Consider the following 24,595-nt stretch of genomic DNA (forward strand, 5'->3'; position numbering starts at 1 on the left):
GACCCCTTTTCAACATAATAAATAAGAATTGTTTAGCAAATGCACCACATGTTGAGCAGCATAGCATAGACGAGGCTATGGTACCGTACTTTGGGAGGCATCCAGGAAACAATTTATAAAAGGAAAACCGGTACGATATGGGTATAAACTTTGGGTCGGTACCTCATTTTATGGCTATATCAACTGGTTTGAACCTTATCAAGGCGCCAAATCAGAAATATAAAGAAATGGGATTGGGACCTTCAGTCATTTTGAACTATTCTGACATAATTTGCTCAAAAATATGTGCCCAATATCATCTTTTTTTTGATAATTTCTTTTCAACCATTCCATTAGTTGAAGAACTGACCAACAGAAAAATAAAAGCCACCGGAACTCTGCGAGAGAACAGACAAGCAAATTGTCCTTTATAATCGAAAAAAATTTTTAGAAAATCAAAACGAGACAGCTGGGATTTTCAATCTACAAACCAACGTTCCATCATAATTGCGTCCTGGAATGACAATTATATTGTAAATGTTATTTCAAATTTTGTAGGAGTACAACCAACTCATACAGTTACACGTTTTTCATATGCCGAAAAAAAACGTGTAGGCCTTGAACAACCACAAGCTATTAGAGTATAAAATAAATATATGGGGGGAGTTGACCGTAGCGATCAAAATATGAGTTTGTATCGAACGGCTATTAGAGGCAAGAAGTGGTATTTTCCCCTTTTTTGTCATATGTTGGATTTAGCAGTACAGAATGCCTGGGTTCTACATAAAAAAACAGAGAATGGCAAACTAGATCATCTAACGTTTCGAAGGAGGATCGCTAAAGCATTTCTTGAAGGTAATTTGGGCCGAAGCAACCGTAAAAGATCTCAGCCATCATCCCTGGAAAATGTCGATTCAAGATTTGACCGGATTGACCACCTTGTTGATACTCAAGAAAAGCCAACGCGTTGTAGGGTTTGTCATAAAGCAGTTTCTGTGATCTGTAAAAAGTGTAAGGTGGCACTACATATCAGATGCTTTGCGGCCATACACCTATTTCCTAAATTTAGATTAGCTAATTTGATAAAGGTTTTTTTTCTGTATTTTTACAATAAATATTCTACCAAAAAAAGGTTTTATTTACATTGCATTTTAGACCTCAAGTGCCTACTGTCCGTTTAAACGAACACCCATTTTATGGTACAAATTGGTATTTTTTAGGAAAAGAATCTCTTTTAATGTGTAAAGGTAGATTTAAGGAACAATATACCAAAAAATTAGAAGAAAATTTAAAAAAATATATTTCAGGCATATCTGGGTTAAGATTTTAGGGGTGTCACTCCCGCCCAGAGGGCACAGCAGCCTTAATGTGATTTTTCACCAAACTTGTGTCCTTGAAAACGGACTCGACAAGTTTGAGCGTTTTTCCTACTCTGTGTCATTTTGCCTCTGTTACGTTTTCGATGCACGTTCCAAGTGTAAACTTAAAACGGCAACTAAACTTAATAACTGCTAAATTTTAATTATTATTCTTCATAAAATTTGTCAAAATATCTACCAGGCTCTTAAAATTTTTTTTTAATAGAAATTCCAGTCCAATCAACACTAGATATAGGACGAGCAATGTTAAAATGTCAACATGAAGCCTTTCGAACAAACAATTGGAGAATGAAGGAAAGTCTGCTAATCCAATGGGAACGTTTGCCAAACTGTTTTCCTTCTGATTTTATCCATCAACATTTTTCACCTGTGGTTCTTGCCGCAACAGTCAATGGAGTAAGAACATAATAAATATGTTTGTTTACAGTTTATTAAGTTTTACGTTGTGTATATTTTTTAGAGAGCTAGGCCAGTACGTTCGCAAGCCACCAGAACCCTTTTGATTTTTCTTAAGTATAGCGTCAAAGAGAACCATCGCAAATGGATAAGGGAAATGATCGTGAACCAGTTATGCTCGTCTCAGTGTTGCTACTCGAGGCAAATGTTCATTACCCTGTGCACTCACGCTTTGGATATTTTTAGTTGGAAATATTTCAAGGAGCATTTTTATTTACCATTATTGAGTTTAGCAGGTACAAACCCACTTTTCACATTCTCTACTTATGACGTAGAATGTTGCCAAGCCAGGAAAAATAAAATCTAACTTCCAATGATTAAAACTCAATTTATAAATGAGTTGGGGCTATTCTTGGTTATAAGTATACAGGGTATACGGAGTATACGGGTATACGGAGAACGAAAAAATAATAAGTTTGCTATTATCAATAATATTCGAAAAATTATTCGTTAAATAATTACAGGGTGTCAAAATTCTAATTAAAAAAATCAATTTTTTTTATTTTTCTTAAACCACTTTAGATATTTTAATTAAATTTGGCACGAATAGACAGTTAATCAAGACGCATCTTTTTGTGCAAAAATTATTAATTTTATTTACCAGTGGCGTGTGTGTGCGGGCCGATCTTCATACAATTTTAATTAATTTTAATTAAAAAAATGATGCGCCACTGTTTTTTTTTAATTTCTTTTTTTATGAAATCCTTGTTTAATTTAAAATAAAAAAAACATCTCTTTACTTTTTGTCGTACGACACACCGTTTGCGAGTAAAAATGCTGATTTATAAAAACACATAAGAAGATAACACATTTAATTCGTTTAAAAACAATAACAAAATAAAAACAATTATATAATTAAAGAAGTTGTTCAAAATGCAGCCCACCGACCTCAATACATTTTCTACACCGAGTTATTAAGGAGCTTATTGCAGCCAGTACCACAAAATTTTGATTTTGAATGTCATTACATGCTTCCTTAATTCTTAAGATTAATTCCTCTCTGTTAAATACGGGATTAGCGTAAACTTTATCCTTAATGTTTCCCCAAACGTAAAAATCTAGTGGATTAAGATCCGGTGACCTGAGTGGCCACGGTATTGGTCCAATACCATTTTGATCATTAATATCATTCCTCCCTAGCCGGCCAATTTCTTAAATCTATTCCAAAATGTGGGGGGGCTCCATCCAGTTGTATCCAACTTTCATGTCTCAAATTAATGGGTAAATCCTCAATGTAGTCCGGCAGACTATTATTTAAAAACTCCAGAAATAGTTGTGAGTTTAGCCTTGGAGGTAGGAAATGCGGACCACAAACATTAACGGAAAATTCATTTTGAAACGATCTTGGCCGAATTGCATGTGGATTCTGTTGTGCCCAAACATGAATGTTATGAAAATTTATTACTCCGCGTGTTGTAAAACAAGACTCATCCGTCCAAAGTATCTTGTGTAAAAAGTTGGGATTTTCCCCTGTTGAGTTTAAAAGCCACTGACAAAATCTTACTCTCTTTTCAGCATCACCAGGGTGTAAACCCTGAACAGGCTGTAGGTGATATGCATGCCTGTGGTCAGCGTGTAAGGTTCGCAATATTTGAGATTTAGGAATTTGTAGTTGTTGAGCTGCCTTGCGAGAGCTCAGCCTTGGATTATTATCAAAAGTGCGCAGTACACGATTTTCATTATTATTTCTCTGGTTTCGGTATTATTCATTATTACCACGTAGACCAAAGTTCCTAAAATTTTGATGTGTTCTAATGAACACGCGAGCATCTGGAATTCTTCTATTTGGATACCGTCTTCGATATTCACGAACTGCCGCTTCCGCATTTCCATCACAAAATCCATAACAAAAATGAATATCAGCGTATTCATTACTTGAAAAACGCATTTTTCACATACTTTTAACAACACTATTAACAATAGCAAAATTAATAAGTTAACCAACGCAATAATTTGACTTACTTAAATAATTAACTGTCATAATAAAATAAAAACAAACCGTCTTTTGTTTTATGCATGCATTACCTTCTTGCCGGCATGCAAAGCATTTCATTATTTATTTGAATTTCGGAATCCAGATTCTTGTGTCTTTTTTAGAACCCAACAGAATAATTTAGTCTTTAATTAAATTTAGTCTTTAATTAATTTGGTTCAAATTAGGTATTTAAAAAAAAAAAAAAAAAAAAAAAAAAAAAAAAAAAAAAGTAGGTCTTCTTGTTGTATTTTATCGTTTTTTAATTATAATATTCATAACAAAGTTAGGTAGGATATTGAAAAGAAGAAACGAGCTCAGAGATTAATAGATTGAACCTCAGCTCCTAGGTATATAAAAAAAAATCTATTATACCTCAAGTAAATTATTGTATTTAAAACTTATTGAACTTAAATTAAATTAAATATATCGAACGGTATCGTTACAGATTTAAGTTCATATTTCTTTTAAATACGTGAATAAGTCTATTTTCTTCTTCTTTTCAATAATTGTTGAGCATGTGAGATAAAAAATTTCTAAATTGATTTTTGCTATAAGTGACGTAATACCCAATATAATAAGTAACTCATTATGAATTCGTCACAACAATACAGATTTTACTTAAAAAGTATAGAGATGTTTTTTATTTTAAATTAAACAAGGATTTCATAAAAAAAAGAAATTAAAAAAAAAACAGTGGCGCAGAATTTTTTTAAATTAAAATTGTATGAAGATCGGCCCGCACACACGCCACTGGTAAATAAAATTAATAATTTTTGCACAAAAAGATGCGTCTTGATTAACTGTCTATTCGTGCCAAATTTAATTAAAATATCTAAAGTGGTTTAAGAAAAATAAAAAAAATTGATTTTTTTAATTAGAATTTTGACACCCTGTAATTATTTAACGAATCATTTTTCGAATATTATTTATAATAGCAAACTTATTATTTTTTCGTTCTCCGTATACCCGTATACTCCGTATACCCTGTATACTTATAACCAAGAATAGCCCCAACTTATTTATAAATTGAGTTTTAATCATTGGAAGTTAGATTTTATTTTTCCTGGCTTGGCAACATTCTACGTTTGGTTTCCAATTTCGTGACCTAGGCGTTGCTTTTTCTTATTACATGGCTTATACCTACATAAGCATCTATCTTATATCAAGTCAATTGCAGTCAAAATGCAATAGTAAATTGTATTGCTGTTAATAGTAGATTTAATTATCTATTTCCATTTTTGCTTGTTGAAGCGAAGCTTGTATAATTTAATCGGGTCATCTATATTTTTTAAATATGCATTTTTGATGAATTACGAGTCATTAAGGTACTCAAGAACTCAAAAAAATTACTTTAATACACCAAAAATATAATAATATACCACAAATACAGGGTGTCCGCTAATTAATGGTACATGGAAAAACCACAGACTCCTGATGTAAAAATATTACGATTTAACTATATTTACCTATATCCAAAAGTTGATATTAACTGAGATACAGGGTGTTAAACTTAAAACTTTTTTTTTGTTTTTCCCCAATAACTTTAACAAAAGTTAACTTTTTTCACAAAAATTTGTAGTTAGGGGTTTTTTAAGTCGAGAAATTAATTTTTTTAACAAATTGAGTGTACAATGTAGGGGGCGCTGTCGGCGACATCTTTTTCTCTTTTATAAGGTCATAACTTTTTTGTGCTTAACTGTATTTAAGTTTTTATTGAAAATAATACCTTTTTCATATTTTGTAAAAGGTATTATTTAAATGCCGAAATGAGGGATATGTTGTGTGTATATGCGCAGGCAAATTTTAATGGACGCGAAGCCTATAGACGATATTCAGAACTCTATCCAAATCGAAGACAACCTGATTTCAAGATCTTCAAAAATTTTTACGATCGATTAGGAGAAACAGGTACATTTCGTCCTAAACGGAATTCCGCAGGGCGCCCGAATGTTATAACTCCAGAACAAGAAGAAGAAATTCTTGTCCGCGTGGCTGAAAATCCGGAAATAAGTGCAAGACATGCTGCTGCGGCAACTGGAGTAGGCAAGTCATCCATTTGTAAAATATTTCACGAAGAGGGTCTTTATCCGTATCATTTCACTCCTGTGCAAAATTTATTAGAAAATGATTTTGCGCCCAGGATAGAATTTGCCCGTTTTTGCCGTGCCCAAATAAATGCCGACCCCATGTTTCTGAATAAGATACTATTTACTGATGAAGCAACGTTTACACGTAGAGGCATTTTCAATTTTAGAAATAAACACACATGGGCATTACAAAATCCACATTCAGTACACGAACGTCATTTCCAACATGAATTCGAAATTAATGTATGGTGTGGTATAATCGATAATCATTTATTGGGCCCTTTCGAACTACCGCCCAATTTAAACGGGGAACTCTACCTTGAGTTCTTAGAAACACATTTACCAGATTTTCTCGATGATATTCCGCTGGATATAAGGCAACATATGTATTTCATGCAAGACTGAGCGCCAGCACACTTCTCTAGAGCTGTCAGAGAGTACCTGAACAACCGTTTTCCTAATCGCTGGATAGGTCGTGGGAGCCAGAGGCCATGGCCGGCGCGAAGTCTCGATTTTAACCCGCTGGATTTTTGTGTATGGGGCTATATGAAGTCGCTCGTTTACAAAGAAATAGTGAATTCCAGAGAAGAACTATGGCAGAGAATTTTATATGCTGCACAAAAGCTACGAAACGAACAATTATTTTTTAAAATGAGGAGATCTTTCAGCAAAAGAACTGTTAAATGTATTGAAGTGAATGGTAGACATTTTGAACAGTTTTTGTCAAAAGCAGATCTATTTTTTTACTAGATCTCGTCACAGTTTCAAAATGGAAAAGTTATCAGTCGCATAGTTAAGTTTGTTTTCGTTAATGTTATTTTCTTTCAATAGATTTTCTAGTATCATAGTTATTTTAAATAAAGTTAATTAAATGATAATCCAATTTTTGTCTGCATTATTCTCAATGACTTATACTAAAACATTATTTATGATGTAAAAAATGATTGGTAAAGAGTAACAAGACATTATTGCTTGCTTGAGCTGCTGTACTAAATAATTTGAAGGCAGATATCTCGAAAACGGCGACTCTGAGCGACCCGAAAGTAGTATACCTTTTTTACGTAAAAAATATGGAAAAAATATTATTTTTAATAAAAACTTAAATACAGTTAAGCACAAAAAGTTATGACCTTATGAAAGAGAAAAAGATGTCGCAGACAGCGCCCCCTACATTGTACACTCAATTTGTTAAAAAAATGAATTTCTCGACCTAAAAAACCCCTAACTACAAATTTTTGTGAAAAAAAGTTAACTTTTGTTAAAGTTATTGGGGAAAAACAAAAAAAAAGTTATTGGGGAAAAAGTTTTAAGTTTAACACCCTGTATCTCAGTTAATATCAACTTTTGGATATAGGTAAATATAGTTAAATCGTAATATTTTTACATCAGGAGTCTGTGGTTTTTCCATGTACCATTAATTAGCGGACACCCTGTATAATCTAAATTGATATTTTATTAGAGACTATAGAAATTACATTGTTGAACGCCGCCACTGAATATTGAAAATACTATTTTCTGTTCTATTAAGTAATCATGATTTCTTACGCCCTCTTTGCTGGGTTTCCTTCACTCGCTTAAAGAATTTTATAAAATTTCATTCCGGATCTTTTGAATTTACAAGGAATAACGGCCAAATTTTGTTTATCTTTATAAATTGTTTATATATATTTTTTTCACTTTGCTTATTTTATACCGTGCTTTCATTTAAAAGCGAGCCACCCTTAATAACTGTTTTTCTTTACTTTTCTTCTATTTTTTTACCTAAAAAAAACACATCAATCTAGGTATACAAGGGGACGTTTCATTTTATATTTGACAAAGTTCTGTCAATCACCTCGTCACCTCCAGCTAACCTCACTTTGATATGTCAAATGGGAATCCCCATCGTTTTATGACACATTATTGTACGCAGCATTAAAATGTCTATTCAACAGTGCCCAGAAAGTTAAATCGGTTGACGAACCAGCGAATAACGAGCTTAAATGTCTGGGATATTTTATCGAAATCAAATAAGTGGTTTGTTTTGAAATGAAAGCATGTATATGTATTTCAGAAATAAAAATTAATGTTATGACAAAATAGATGTAACCTTGCAATGCAAATATACAGGGTGTCCCGAAATTACATCGCAATATTTTACCAGCCGCATCTTTGTCTAAAAATAAGACAAAAAGTCCATATACAGTATGGTTCAAAAGTGCATCGTTTTTAAGTTACAGGGTGTTTTATGAATCATGTTAAAGATGGTTTTTTGTTAATATATCCGGAACGCCTAGTTGTAATCTTTTGAAATTTTTAAAATTTACTATTGGTTTTATTAAAAACTGATATTGAACCATTTTTGCCAAAATGTATACAGGGTCGTGTAAAATAAGTGGTCGCCGGTCGGTAAAGTTTAAATTGTTAAAACTTTTTTTCTAGCAACTCCGTGATAATTTTGGTATTAGAATTGAGAAGAACAAACATTTTTACATAAAAAAGGTGCTCTTATCTAATTTCGATAGGAGCTTCCGTTTTCGAAAAAATTAAATGTAAATGTTTTGCAAAGAGAACGCGTAATTTATTTTGGTAACAGTTAATAAAATTAAAAAGCATCTTAAAAATCCGTTGGGGATATACATGACCTAAGACTATCACAAATACTTTATTTAAGATCAAAAATTGTTTTTCGAGTTCAATTGTTTTTTTTTTTAATGTAATTGAATAGGTAAAAAAAAGGAACAATTAATTTATTACGTAAAAAAAACATAAAAACACCAAACAAAAAAGCACAAATTACAACATATGTTCAAAGTGGTTTCCATTTTGCTGAAGACACAATCTTGCCCTACGCGTTATTGCGCGAGTAGCCCTTAAAACAAAAAATTTCTCTTTATTTCATTAACAGCCCAATTAATCCTTTGCATCAGTTGTTCACGGGTATTTATCTCCACGGCATATACAACTCATTTAAATGCCCCCATAAATAATAATCTAACAAAGTTAGATCTGGAGATCGAGGAGGCCAATTTATAGGACCACCTCGACCAATCCAACGTTCAGGAAAATGGTTATTCATCCACTCACGCACATTGCGACCAAAATGAGCAGGCGCTGCGTCTTGTTGAAAAATCATGTTTTGGCGTAAGATAAGAGGAACTTCTTCCAGAAGCTCCACAAGATTATTTTCCAGCATATGAAGATAATTCTCCGAAGTTAGCCGATTGGGTAATTCTATCGGGCCAATAAGTTGGTCCCCAATTAATCCCGCCCACAAATTTACCGAAAACCTTCTTTGAAAATTACTACGCCTTATGGCTCTTGGATTTTGATCTGCCCAAAAATGCATGTTAAATGAACCATTTCGTGTGAAAGTGGCTTCGTCCGTCCATAAAATGGAAGGAATTAAGTTTGGATTATTAATTACTCATTGACAAAATTGGATCCTCAACGGAAAATCGTCTGGCTCTAAATCTTGGACCCGCTGGTAATGAAACTGATGTAACCCTTGGGATCTTAGCATTCTTCCAATCTAATAAAAATTAAATTAGTATCGTAACAATAAGTAATTTTTTTAATTACTTTAGACACATTTCTTATACTTGCCCCCGGATTTTCTTTAAAAACATTTAAAACATTTTCTAAATTATAATCTTCTTGTGGTCTGCCTTGTCCACGAGCTCTTTAAAAACTTCCGTTATTGCATAAATTTCGGTGAGTGTTTATAAAAAATTGACGATCTGGAACATGTCTTAGGGGAAATCTTCGGCGATCCTCACAGACAGCCGCTAAAGAACTGCCATTACACAAACCATAAACAAAATGCATGTCAGCTAACTCTTGATTTGTAAATCTATTCATAATTTTTGAAAAATGAATCACAAAAAAGAACTAATTTACTTTGCCAAAGCAAATTTAAAAAATGTGAAATGTCAACAAAACGTTAAACAAAATTTAACAAATAAACTAATTGTCAACAAACACAGCCAACTATTATTTTACAAGATGTTATTTGTAGTTACTTTTTGAAATACCAATTCATAATTTATTAATAATTGATTTTTTCGATAACGGAAGCTCCTATCGAAATTAGACAAGAGCACCTTTTTTATGTAAAAATGTTTGTTCTTTTCAATTCTAATACCAAAATTATCACGGAGTTGCTAGAAAAAAAGTTTTAACAATTTAAACTTTACCGACCACTTATTTTACACGACCCTGTATACATTTTGGCAAAAATGGTTGCAATATCAGTTTTTAATAAAACCAATAGTAAATGTTGAAAATTTCAAAAAATTACAACTAGGCGTTCCGGATATATTAACAAAAAACCATCTTTAACATGATTCATAAAACACCCTGTAACTTAAAAACGATGCACTTTTGAACCATACTGTATGTGGACTTTTTGTCTTATTTTTAGACAAAGATGCGGCTGGTAAAATATTGCGATGTAATTTCGGGACACCCTGTATGTACAGTATTGTGCAAAAAGACAGCAACATTGAACTTTCCTGTTATATATCTTTTAGTATCTATTTTATAAGCAAGGTTTATATATTATTTACAAGAATAGTTAGAGCCTGTTCATATTTTCATATTATCATATTTTTTGTATCATAATAAATAAAACACCAAATTGTTTTATGCAAATTTATTATTCAAAAATATAGCAACAAAAAATAGTTTTGATTCTAAAAAAGATATAACCCAACTAAATTAAAATCAATTCAATATTTCGTGTAGTACCCCTTTTCCTTTATAACATCAGCACATCGTCTTGGCATGGACTCAATTAATTTCATAATATAGTCATTGTTCACTTCTTTCCAAGCCTTTTCCACTATTTCAAAGAGAATATTTGTATTAGAGTATGTTAGGGGCCTGATTTTGGTGTCAATGTAATGCCATAAATTCTCTATAGGGTTTAGGTCTGGCGATTGAGATGGCCAGACCATTACATTTATTTTTTCATCGGATAGCCATCTCTTAATTTCCAGCTTTTGGACCAAGACAATATGACTAAAATAATCTCGATTATTAAATCGAATGCAACGGGAATCGATGGTATTTCTATAAAAGATATAAAATTGTGTTTGCCTTTTTGTTTAAGTCCTTTATTGCATATTATTAACGAATGTATTCTTTAACAAAAGTCTCCAAATGTGTGGAAAAGGGCAATTATTAAACCCATTCCAAAAAATTCAAATCCAAAAGAGCTTAAAGATCTTAGACCAATTAGTATTCTACCAGCATCATTTAAAATTCTGGAAAAACATATTTTTAATCAAATTTCAAATTTTGTTGATATTCATAAAATTATCCCCGATTGTCAATTCGGTTTCAGGAAAAACTTTAGCACGTCTACAAGTTTGGTGGGTATTTTAAATGATATAAGGGTAAATGGTCAGCCAACATGTATGGCCTCATTGGACTTTATTAGGGCTTTTGACACCATTAACTATGATATGTTATTGGCGAAATTAAAATATATTGGTATTTCAGAGAGCGGTATAAATTTTTTCAAGGATTATTTGCGTAATAGAGAAAGTTGTGTAATGGTGGTTCGGCAGTCTGAAAAGCATTACTCAGAATTTAGACCTTTTAACCAGGGAGTTTCTCAAGGCTCTATAGTATCGCCGTTACTTTTCTCTATTTACGTGGCTGATATTATGTACAAAGTAATAAAACACGGCACTTTGCAACAATATGCCGATGATTCCCAAGTTTATATTCCAATTCACATTAATAATATAAATCTATTCTATCAAAATTTTAATAGTGATTAAATTAGTCTACATAAATATGCAGAAAATCATAATCTTAAGCTTAATGCCACAAAATCTAAAATTCTTATTATGTGCTCCAACTTTAATATAAGGCAAAGGCTCGAATACAACTTATCCTTAAATCCTATATCTATTGATAATACTTCAATTCCTGTTGTTTCCGAGGCAAAAAATTTAAGCGTTATATTTGACAGCTCTCTTTTGAATTACACATAAAAAAATAAAACGAAAATTGCTTATTTACGTTTAAAAAAACTTTTTAAATTTAAGCGAAATTTATCGGCAAAACAAAAGTACTTATTGTGCGATAGTTTTATTTTGTCATTGTTTGATTATGGTGATGTAGTCTATGGAAATTCTTTATCTTCACAAAATAAAAAAATTATACAAAAAGTCCAAAATTCCTGTATGAGATTCTCTTATGGTATCCCCTACAGAAACCACATATCGCCTTATCTCAGTAATAATAAAATATTAAATAGGAACAATAGAAGAAAGCTTCATAAATGTATAATTTTGTATATCGCATAGTAAATAATAATCAACCATTTAATTTAAGAAGTCAGTTTCAATAATTCGAACATGCGCATGCCACACGAAATAACAACGTTTTTATCGTACCATGGCATAGAAGCGCAGCATTTCAACGTTCCTTTAAGTATGTAGCTGTTCAAATGTGGAATGGCTTAAACAATGACATAAAGCAAATGCCCTTGGGAGCTTTCTCTGGTCAAATAAAATCTAAAGTACTTATGGAGCGAAGAATTGGCAATTAATTCAAGTAGGGTGATATATAAAATATAATAATGCGTAATAATAACATAATACAAGAAGTAGTAACATGTAACATAAGATATGCATGTACATATTATATACTATGCTAATTTTCAGTGAAATGTTCGGAGATTATATTTTAAAATTCCGTTTTTAGTTTTATTCTTTCTTTTTCCGTGACATACATACGTTTATTTTTTGATAGCCTAGCCTAGACCGATGCACGCATCTTGGGGTTATTTTTTTGCCCCGTCTGTCCTCTCTCCTTGCGCTCGTCCGTTGTCGCACTGCCGCTGCCTGTGTTAAAATCTTAGGTTAATTAATTGTCTATCTTACTTTGCATTCCTATATAAAAACGGTATTTTTGTTTTTGTAAATTGTAAAGGGTTTTTTCATCCCTTCTTTGGTTGTGCTTACTAGGGAAAAGGGTTTTATAATCGAGAGAATAGTCCTATTTGTCAATATAATTTTTTTTCTTTATAATTTTTATTGACCTATAAAACTGTAAATTTTGACAAATAAACCGTTTTGATTTGATTTGATTTGATCTTAACAAATTAAGAAGCATGTTTTGAATCGTTGTCATGCTGAAATATAGCTGTTACTGGCATGACTTCATCCATATATGGCACTAAATGTGTTTGCAGAATGTCTTTGTACATGAAACGTTCCATTTTGCCCACTATTTTTACTATGGATCCCATGCCACGAGCCGAGAAACATCCCCATACAAGAATATTTCCCCCTCCATGTTTAACTGTGGGGCAAATGTACTTTTTGTTTAATCTTTGTTCACTGAGGCGTCTGACGTACATCACTCCATCAGTCCTGAATAAATTGTATTTAGATTCATTACTAAATACGACTTTCGTCCAATTAGCTACAGACCACTGGACATAAGATTGGGCAAAGTGAAAACGAGCCTTGACGTACTTCTGAGAGTAACGGTTTTTTGGTGGGGCGACGAGCAGGTAAGTTGGCATCAAGTAATCTTCTCCTTACGGTACTGAAACTGAGGTTTACTCCTCTACCCTCTTATAATTTTGCCAAAATTTGGGAAGAAGACAAAAAGGATTTTCTTTGGAAATTCGTAGCAGCTGCCTATCCATCCTCAAATTTGTTTTTCTGGGTCTACCAGGAATGGGCGCCGGTGCAGCTGTTCCAATAAGGCAAAATTTTTTGCAAACTCTGGATACGATTGACCTGTGAAGCCGTAAGCTTCTTGCAATGTCACTCTGCCTAACACCATTTTCGTAATGCTCCACAATTATTTTTCTTACATCACCAGAGACGGTTTTTGAGCGACCCGTTTTAAGTTAATTCTGAGATTCAAAAATAACAACTTTACAGCAGGTAAATCGATATTTAACTGATAAAATAAATGCGAAACAAGAATGTTGCTATATTTATGCGCATTGTCTAAATAAACAGACATGAAGTTCCTTACCCTGCATTGGCATTCTTATGATATCTCGGTATATTTATAAATAATACAGAGGCGTGTACTTAAAAGTAAAGAAATAATATGGAATAAATAAAGGAGCAAATAATATTTTTGAAAACATCGCTTGTTGCTATATTTATGCACAATATTGTATGTGTGTATGATTTCATTTAATGTTCATATTTTTGATCTATCCTTGTTTATAGAAATTAATTTTATATTTAATATCCTTTACAGAAGATCCAATATCTATAGTTCGTCTGAGTATGGTTAAACTCTGTCCAATGCTCAAGTTAATGCTAACACTGCCCCAAGACAGAGCTTTACAGTTAAAATTGGAGAACATTCTATCGAAAATGGAAATGATGGAATCAGACAAGGACGTAATCATGATGCTCAAACAGAAATTGAGGGAGATGCGCACGTTTAGAGGCATAAAGAATGAAGTTTTGGTCGAAGATAAACGCAGAATGGATGAGGAAGATAAATTACTGAAAGGAAAATGGACATCTGTAAGGAATGTAATAGTAGCTGTTAGTAATTCTGGATTGCCGAAAGGTAAGGAGGATAAGCATTCAGCTCAAAGAGATTCGTGCTCATTCGAAAAATATAGTGCGTTAAATAAATCGACAATATACACTTATATATAACAAAAATGTACACCACTACTTGCCATATTCTTACTTCTGTTTCCCATTAAGAAAGTGGTTTTCTAATTTTATAAAAGATAAAAAAAAACATTTAGGGAGTAAAAAAAAATTGTATTTGCAAAAGTTTAATGCCAAAAAAGCAATCTTAAATATTTTAAAAAAGTCAAAGGCTTACACGTTACTGTCAAAAATATGACTTGGTTTTTGAGACTGGTCTAAATAATATTTTTATTCAGGAAACTACAAATGTACAATTATGAAAACAGAAATTCAAAAAAATAAAAGTTCCTAAAATGAACAGAGATTTTAACTGAGACTTAGAAGACTAGAATTAGCATTAATTTGAAGTTTTTTTTCATTTGAAGATGTTTGTATAACATGTATATTTAAAAAAAAAATCTTATAGCAAAGCGCTTTCGGCTGCTAAACCATCATCAGTGCTACTTAAAAGGGATGTCATTAAAAGCATTTCTTTTCTTTTTCCTTCCTAAAACAAAAATAACTTACGTGATAAACATTTACAAAAAACTCTTTTATAGATGCTAAACATTTATCAATACGTAACATAACATAAAACTGGACGAAACTGAAAACTGAACAAAATTTTCAAATCTTTTTCTCAAAGACCATATAGAGACGAGATCGTATTATAAAATGAACTAAAACGAGTTGCCTTACATACTTATTTACATTTAATCCTCTCAACTATTTCTATCTTACTGATAACAATGTTATTATATTAATGGTGTAAAGGTATGAAATTCCTTCTTAATTCTACTCGTGTCAAATGCTTAAATGTCATTATTTCTCATTTCTTTATTAATTTCGATGTCCTCCAAAAAATCCAACGTCATAAAATTTCTACTAGTAGCATTAATTAATAATTTTGAATCCTTATCAGGGTCAAATTTATGCTTTGATGTTTATAAATGATGCCCAAAGGGCGACTTATTCGGGTTTTTTAAATGTTCTCCAATGCGAGTGTTCAGAGGTCTGCAAGTCCTTCCTATAAAGGAAGTTTCACACTCTGAACAGTTTATTTTTGAAGGTGGTAGACAATGGTAAGTATCTCCAACCGTTATCAAGTGTAAACTATCAGTTTACACTTGATAATTCATTAATAATATAAATTCAATTGACATACATATACATTAAGTATGTATCTATAGTTCCCTCCATCAATAATCTATTTGCGGTTTCTTAAATGTATAAATTTAACTAAATACCCAAGATCCAAATCCTTTATTACCCGCCGTAATGTAGAGGCACGCAACGAACCGGGATGCTCGATTTGGCAACATAGACTAATAATTTTGGCTTGGGATGCTAGAGCTCATTCAGGCCAGCATCCTTTTAGGGTCCGCAAATTTAACATTGGAGTGTTTATCTGGTGCGGAGCTATTTACATCTGTGGTTTAGGGTTTCAAGTGATGTAAAAATAGCAACGATTTTTATTGTCTATGTCTATGAAGTATTGGGAAAAATGGGATTATTTAGATGAAATTTATAACGGAAATTAGTAAAAGTAATGTGTTTTTTTTTAAGTATTTATCTATTACTTGTACATATACAGTTAGACTCTTTGCTTTCGTTGCATAGAAAAAAATGCAATGAATAATAGTTAAATTATTAGAAATGTTTCATAGGAAAAACTGCACAATACCACCTTTTGAATAAAATGTTTGTTATAAGGTGGCTTTATTTAGTAAGTAAATTAAACAACATATTTTGGCCAAATGTTAAAACGAGGTTATTTAGAAAACAAACTTATTATATTACTTGAATATGGAAACATAAATTAAAAATCAGTAATTAATCTTGGTTTTGCTTTGTTCAAATAATTTTTATGATTTTTCAAAATCTAATTTTTTTAAAAGTTACCTCTTGACAATAATATTTTTAAAGAGGTATAATTGTTATGTAGTTTTTCCTATGGAACATTTCTAATAACTCAACTTTTTCCTTTTGCACGATTTTCATATTATGGAACTTGGTTAAGCAAAAATTCTCACTGTATGTACGAGGGCGAGTCAATAAGTCCGTGACTTTTTGGATAAAAGACAGGTTTTTATATAAAAAGTTATTTTATTTTTCAACATAGACTCCTTTGAGTTCTATACACTTAGTCCAACGTTTCTCCAATTTTTTTATCCCTTCGGAAAAATATGATTTGTCGAGGTCATCAAAATAGGCATTTGTTTGAGAGATGATTTCGTCGTTGGAGTCAAATCTCTTTCTGCCGAGCCATTTCTTTAAGTTTGGGATTAGGAAATAGTCACTGGGGGCTAAATCTGGAGAATAGGGCGGATGAGGAAGTAATTCGTAACCTAATTCATGGATTTTTGCCATGGAAACTGCACATGTGTGGACCCTTGCATTGTCCTGGTGGAAAAGAACTGTTTTTTGGCCAAATGTGGTCTTTTTTCTTTCAGTTCCTCATTGAATCTATCCAATAAGTTGGTATAATATTCTCCATTGATTATTTTCCCCTTTTGAATATAGTCAATGTGGATTATCCCGCGTGTATCCCAAAAAACGGTCGCCATAACTTTATTGGCTGACAAACCCACCTTTGCCTTCTTGGGCGCCGATTCACCCCGAGAAATGCACTGTTTTGACTGCTGTTTGGTCTCCGGCGTGTTGTGGTGAATCCACGTTTCGTCCACGGTGACGAAACGATGCAAAAATTCGTCCATATTGCGGTTGAATAACGCCAAACACTCCTGGGAAATTAGAGTCACATGGTTGCGTTTGTGGTCGATTGTGAGCAAACGCGGCACCCATCTTGGGGAAAGCTTTCTCATACCCAAATGATCATTCCAAATTGAAATTCCATGTGAGATGCCTATAGCTTCCACAACCTCTCACTTTCAATCTCCGATCGGCTAAAACCATATCGGAATCTGAATTTTTTCGATTATTTTGGATGTAGAGACCTCGACTGGGCGTCCAGAACGTTCGGCATCTTCCGTGCTTGTACGGCCACATCGAAATTCAGTAAACCACTTCTTTACCATAGAAATGGATGGTGCAGAGTCCCCATAGTATTTATCAAGCTTAGCCTTGGTTTGAGTGATGGTTCCGTAAAAAATAATGCTTAATGAGCACACGAAATTCACTTTTTTCCATTTTCTTCTCAAAACGAGTGGTAGTCTGCTATCAACAGCTGTCAAACACAAACTAAATGAGGCAGCTTGTTCAAATTTTGACAGGCGTCAACTGACAGTTCTCTGTTGACAGGAGCAGAGTTGCCATTGCCATTAAAGGGCGGGAAATTCAAAAAGTCACGGACTTATTGACCCGCCCTCGTAAATATACCTAGGCGTTTAATGGGATGTAATAATAAATTGGTATTAGGTAGGTTTTTGAAACCAAGTAAAAAAGCATACAATAGCTAATTTAGACGAAATTTATTAAAAAACGAAAGGAATAAAAGTCAAAAATCATCCAACAAAATACTACAAAAATTTAATAAATAAAAAATTAAATAATTTATATAAATAATAAATAAATAACCTATAAAAAAACTAGGACAAAAAATTATTATAGACTATTATTTGAAGATATAACCTAAAACACTAAAATGACAAGTAAACCTTTAAGGATTTACGTTATTTTGTGTCAACCTAAAAGTTGAATTTTGACTTGTTTACACGAGCTTAGTGCTAATCATTAGTATTCGATAATCGCACTAATACCATCACGTGTAAACAAACCGAATTAGCACTAAGTACTAGCAAAATTTCAAGAGTGAGTCAATAGAAACTGATTCTAATCACTTAGTGCGAGTAGCGAGTACTAATGATTAGCACTAAGATCGTGTAAACAAGCCGTAATGAAAATACGAAACTACTGACAACGCTGCTTTTTACTATTTGGATCGGTAGGCCAAATAAACATTAGGACAAATGTGGTAATCCCGTTGATTCCACCGACACATGGACTCTTTACCACTGACGTCATCAAAAAATATTTACATGATAAATATTTATTAATAATAGATTATGCTTTCAATTATAAATAATATTATCGTTTATCCTACCTATCTAATTAAAAGCAGTTTTATGTAAATTAAATATTTTATAAATATTATAGATTTCTTAATAAGTTGTTATTTAGGATTATTTCCCTTGATATGATGTTGATGACAGTATCGGTATTTAACGCAGTGCCGTACATATTATTTTATAAAAAGTTTTGGAGAAACCTCCACTGCTTAAAATTAAAAAAATCTTTTACACCAACAACTGCTAAAATCTAAGTTTTGCTTAAAACTTTAACACACTGTGATTGAAAAGTTAAAACATTTAGGACATGGTTTATTAAAACTTCTTAAAATCAACTAAGAATAACCACCTTCGAAATTAATATTATTTTCTGAAACACGCCGTATATAATATATATTTATAATATACTTTCTAATATTCAGCCATAATATTACTTAACACACTTTAAATTAATGTTTCATTTAATTTAAAGATGAAGTAAATTATATATTTTCAGTCTTTAATTACAAACGAGCACTTATAAAAAGGAATTGCCATCTTAGCCTTATTATTTATTATTTTAGAAACTGGATTAAACAATTCAATGTCAAAGGACTTATCGGATAAACCAGCTGCTTTGACTGTGCCTAAGCCAGGAACACCTAAAGTCACTAATTCAGCAGTTCCGGTTAAAAGAGAAGGAAGCGCGAGGTAAATACCCAACTTTCGCTGTTGCTGTTAAAAAAAAACATTGCTTCAATGCTGTTCGCTTATTTTTGTTAATCTTTTGCAGTCCAATGCCTTTCCTAGACCAGCACTTTTATATCGATGCCGGTGTGTCCCTTCCTCAGGAATTCGTTTCATTATTATCTCAGAAAGAACGTGATCTAAAATCGCCAATAAAAACGTCTGTTGAAGTCAGCAAACTGATTGAATCTGCAGAGAATTTAACTTCTTGGCTGGATGAAATTAGTTTCACTGATAACAAGCCATCTTTTAGAGAAAACCGTGATAAAAATATAAAGTTAGAGCCTCAGGATATGGTTATTTCCGTTGAGAATGTTAATCCTGCAGAAACCTTGACTGAGAATGACGTGAAGGCTTTGCAAACCACTACCACTAATATGACCGATGACCTGAAAGTAAATATTCAAAGCGTTGATATAAATCCAAGATATAAAAGAAATTCTTGCATTTTTACCAGCGAGCTTCGGCGTTCTATCGTGTCTAAATCAGATTCTTCTTTAAAACGCAGAAGCTTACATTTACCAAACGTAGAAAGTAAAATTCCCATATCAAGGTCTTACAAAGCAGTTAGCGAACAAGCTTTAGACCTTAAAAAGATCAATAGAACATCTAGGCTAAGTAAAAGTGCAATAAATTTAAAAGAAAAAAAATCTAGAGATACTACTAACAGTAGCAGTGAGGCCTTATCAAACTCACGAATTCCGTCCAAAGTAAAAAAAGATTATGTAGCTGACAATATTCGCCGATATAGTACAAGCGATAAGACTACTAAACCATATTGTTTTAAAAGATATAGTGCCAGTGATACTAATTTACACTATAAGAAGAATGACATTTTGGAGTTTGTTCAAAATAACAATGTTGATTCTCAGGAAAACCGGCCAAGTAGTTCAAATGCACCAAATGATAACGCGGAATCTAATTCTGGATTGCACTTGTCAGTTAAAAGGTAAGTCTTATGCATAGGAGCTAATTTGTTGCTTTTCTTAGCAAAATATTCTTCGAAATAAGTAAAACTATTTTTCATTACTGTTCATATAAATCGTTTGCTTTTTTTATTCTTTAGGAATGGTGGGTAAATGAAATAGTTAACAATAAAAAACAATTGTTAAAGTGATCGAGGTTTCGGTTTAGTTCAAACCATCCACTTTTCGAACTCTCTGACGAGAAGTGGGTTGAAAAACAAAATGTATTAGTAGAGGCCTATTTATGAGTGATTAAAATTGAATTCAAATAAATTTTAACAAAATAACATATTAAAAAATATTTACTCAATAAAGTAAGATGGTTAACATAAAAATTGCATAACGTTTTAGGTGGATAAATGCAATCAATTTCGTTTGTCCAAACTATAGTAAGATTAACACTAGATGATTGCACACAGAACTTTTAAGGGCATTTTGTTATACAGGCTTATAGAAGTAATTCTTATTAAATTAGAAAGTTTTAAGTGTTAGTCTAGACTATAAAATTGGGAAGAAACTATAACTTATTTAAATAAGGAACTAATATAGGTATTATCTAAACCTAATTGTAACGAATAACTAAACTAATTTTTTCTTTTTTCATTTTTATCTATTTATTGCAGTTTATTTAAGTTATCGGTGTCTGTCATTTTGTTGAGACTGTATTCACTTTTTTATAATTAGTTCGCATATCCAATATTATAGTATTTTCAAAATTAAAACAATATCATCTAGTCAATGTGTTGCATCAAATCGTTGAATTTCGTTTTTCCTACAAGATTATTTTGAGTAATTTATACAGTGTGGTGACTTTAACTGGAATAAATTCAGTTGAAACTAATCCAAATTTATCTCGCAAAATTCCTGAGACCTGTCGATTTTTGTTTATTTTTTTTCACATTTCAAGATAGTGTTTGTATTTTTTCACCTACAGGGGGAGGGGGGGTCCAAATTAACCCCAACTTTTTTTTTTCAAATGGAAAGCCACTTGTTTTAAACTCTCATTGAAAAGAGCCCTTTTGCTTGATTAAATTGCCCTATTTACTTTTGTGGTTGTCTAAAGGAGAAATACGAAAAAAAAATAAAAACCATTAAATTATTAAAAGTTGCTTTTAATGTATAAGATGCTCAAAATGAGCACCATTTACTTGTTGGCAAAGCCCAAGACGATAATAAAATTCGTATCTGACATTTTCTAACACTTCTGGAGATATTTGTCGGATTTCTTGCCTAATACGTGCTTTGAGTTCGTTTAGGTTTCCTGGTTTGCTCATATAAATTTGACTTTTCAAATGTCCCCACAGAAAAAAATCAAGTGGGGTGAGATCGGGAGAATGTGCCGGCCACTCGATTGCACCACTTTTACCAATCCATCTGTTTGGAAAATTGTCATCTAAATACTGGCGTACATTATGGGCATGATGTGGGGGAGCACCATCTTGTTGCATCCAGATTCTTTCATCATACAAATCTGGATCGAACTGACTCGGATATAAGGCACGTAAGACTGGAACTAGTTCATGTTCAAGAAATTCTAGATATTTTTCCCCAGTTAAAGTATCATTGAAGAATATGGGCCCTATAACTTGCCTGCCAATTATGCCAGCCCAAACATTAGTTTTCTGGGGATATTGTGTATTAGTTTCTCTTACCCAGTGTGGGTTCTCGTCAGACCAGTAGCGACAGTTCTGCTTATTAACATGGCCATTTAGGATGAATGTAGCCTCATCAGAAAAAAGGATCCACTCCGAAGATATGCGATTTTCGTCAATGGCGTTCATCATTAATTCACAGAACTGAACTCTGCGATCTGGATCGTCCTCCAATAACTCTTGAACGGGTTGCATTTTATAAGGTCGTTTGTCTGCACTTTTTAACATTCTTAGCACAGATTTATGATGAATAGAGTTTTCGCGAGCTACTCTTCTGGCTGCAGTTAACCGGATTTTCTTCCATCGCTAACAATACATTTAATTGGGTGTTTTCATCGATTTTAGAAGACCTTTGTCTTGAAACATCCCTCACGTGCCCAACTTCTCGAAATCTGCTTTCGATTTTACTAACCGTACGCTGGTGTACGGTTAGTATAGGTGGCAAATCTGGATATTTCTGCCTGAATAAGAGGACAACCTCTAGCTGAGTAAGACTTCTGTCCCCATAACCAATCATCATTAAGATTTCAATCTTGTGGGATTCGGATAAATAAGGCATTTTTTCAATATATGTTAACTTATTTAACAACTGGTTGAAAATCACTTTAACAGTGACACTACAACAATGTCAGGAAATGTCTCGATACCAATAAAATAAACAAACACGCCAAAATTTTACCAACACAAAATATTTCGAGACTTTTAATAATTTAATGGTTTTTATTTTTTTTTCGTATTTCTCCTTTAGATAATCACAAAAGTAAATAGGGCAATTTAATCAGAAAAAAGGGCTCTTTTCAATGAGAGTTTAAAAAAAGTGGCTTTCCATTTGACAAAAAAAAAGTTTGAGTTAATTTCCAAATTAACCCAAACTTTTTTTTTCCCCTCTGTAGGTGAAAAAATACAAAAACTATCTTGAAATGTGAAAATAAATAAACAAAAATCGACGGGTCTCAGGAATTTTGCGAGGTAAAATTTGATTAGTTTTAACTGAATTTGTTCCAGTTAAAGTCACCACACTGTATGTTTATATGAATTGTTCAAAAAAGTTATGAATATAGTGAGTGAATTCTCTAATAAACGTACCTTTACTTTCAATCTATTTCAGATATAAAATATGTTTGTTTTAAGTTTTTAAAAAAAAATATTAATTTACTACGACTTTTCACTAATAATAAATAAAATAATAGACAATTATTAAAGAATTTTGATTTGAAGCGGTAATAACTAATAACTTCCGTTTTTATTAGTCATTACTGTTTTTTAAAACATATTTAAAAAGAATGATCCAAGTCATTTTGATCGAAGGCCATAAATCCATAAATATGAAAGAACTTGCCTTGGTGACACTATGTCCTGAACAGCAGGTTGTTGGGCAATTTTATTATTGCCCTTTCGAGCATGTGTAATATAACAATTTGGAGACTGCAATGCTAATGGCAAATAATGATTTTTTTTATTATTTGAATAATTATGACACGGAGGGTGTCCTCTAGGAATGTAAACCTGCCTTATTTAATCGATTTAAGACCGTCTGAGGAGTCAGTAATATGAATTTAGGTGGCAGCGAATGTGATAAGTATAACTGCTACCAAGCAACATACAACATAACTAAACTTTACGAAAATCAAATATTAATTTTTGATAATTAATTTTAGCTGGTACAATTTTACAGTTTTCAAACAATATTTTTTTTAAACGTAAACAACATAGGTATTTATTTATCTAATTTTTGTTCAGAAACATTTCTTAACAAAAACGCAATATCCTTAACTTTTTTCTTTCGTAATCATTTTACAAGGTGCTCTACTGGTTACTCCAATTTATCAGTTTTCGTAAAAAAACTCATCATCTTAATTATTGATCAGTAATTAAAAAGTGTAAATAAACCGAAATGAGGCCCGGTATAAAAAGTGACCTCTTCGGGTTAGTTTTTGTTAACTGATCTATTTACCCACCATTCCTAAAGCCTTTATCTAAAATTACTTAATTTTTTTTTAGGAAAGGGATGACTCGATAAAAGTAGCGAAGTATTAAAACAACTCAGTATTTTTATACAAGGTCAGGTGTACATTTTTAGAAATATTTACTGTTGTTTGTTAAGGTTTTTTAATAATATTTTATATTTATGCTCTCTATATATTTATTATATACTCTTGTTGTTTAAATAGATCTGTTTTATATATTTTTAGCTTTTAACCTGAACAACTTAACCGCCAAGGACAGTTATTATTTTAATGTTTTAACTTGAAAATATAGGGTAGGTCAGAGAAATTGCATTTTTAATGTTAGTGTTTATTTTACCGAGCCATACGCGGCCATTGTCGCATTTTGTCTTTGTTTTTTAAATATTTTTGGAGTTTGGATGTCTTTCCACCAGTGGGTTAAAAAATCAGCAAAAATAAAATCTTCGTTTGCATTTCGAAAGAAAGAAATAATTGTTTGGAAATTTCAAACGTATTTTACTTTGAGCTATGTCACTTAATTGCAGATAAGTCTAATGACTCTAAATTAACCTTTTGATACTACTCAATATAAATTAATCTTGTCTCATTCGTTTACATAAAATATTTTAGTAGCGTTAACCTTTTGTATCACGCATTTAAATCGAAATTTTAGAGATAAAATTCTTCTTAAAATTCTTAAAAGTTTTGGAAGTGACTCAATTGATTCTATTTTTCGGAATGTTACTCCGTCCAGTCGACTTGGTTCGGCGGACCTCCAACTCCTCTC

The 24,595-nt window shown here is 32.2% G+C and overlaps 1 protein-coding gene across 4 annotated transcripts in view; it reads left to right on the top strand.

Moving 5' to 3' along the window:
- Positions 1 to 24,030, top strand: part of LOC126741413 (serine/threonine-protein phosphatase 4 regulatory subunit 4-like) — a 43,593-nt gene extending 19,563 nt beyond the window's left edge. For 3 of the 4 annotated variants that reach the window (XM_050447818.1, XM_050447831.1, XM_050447824.1), the window contains 6 exons: positions 1,564 to 1,754; positions 1,819 to 2,050; positions 14,100 to 14,420; positions 19,083 to 19,209; positions 19,292 to 20,194; positions 23,864 to 24,030. In XM_050447818.1, the coding sequence (XP_050303775.1) occupies positions 1,564 to 1,754; positions 1,819 to 2,050; positions 14,100 to 14,420; positions 19,083 to 19,209; positions 19,292 to 20,194; positions 23,864 to 23,882 (1,793 nt within the window). In that variant the 3' untranslated portion in view covers positions 23,883 to 24,030. The remainder of the gene's footprint in view (positions 1 to 1,563; positions 1,755 to 1,818; positions 2,051 to 14,099; positions 14,421 to 19,082; positions 19,210 to 19,291; positions 20,195 to 23,863) is intronic. The other variant, XM_050447837.1, reaches the window with a different exon arrangement.
- The last annotated feature ends 565 nt before the right edge of the window (positions 24,031 to 24,595 follow it).

Source organism: Anthonomus grandis, chromosome 1, assembly GCF_022605725.1.
Source record: "Anthonomus grandis grandis chromosome 1, icAntGran1.3, whole genome shotgun sequence".
NCBI lineage: Eukaryota > Metazoa > Arthropoda > Insecta > Coleoptera > Curculionidae > Anthonomus > Anthonomus grandis.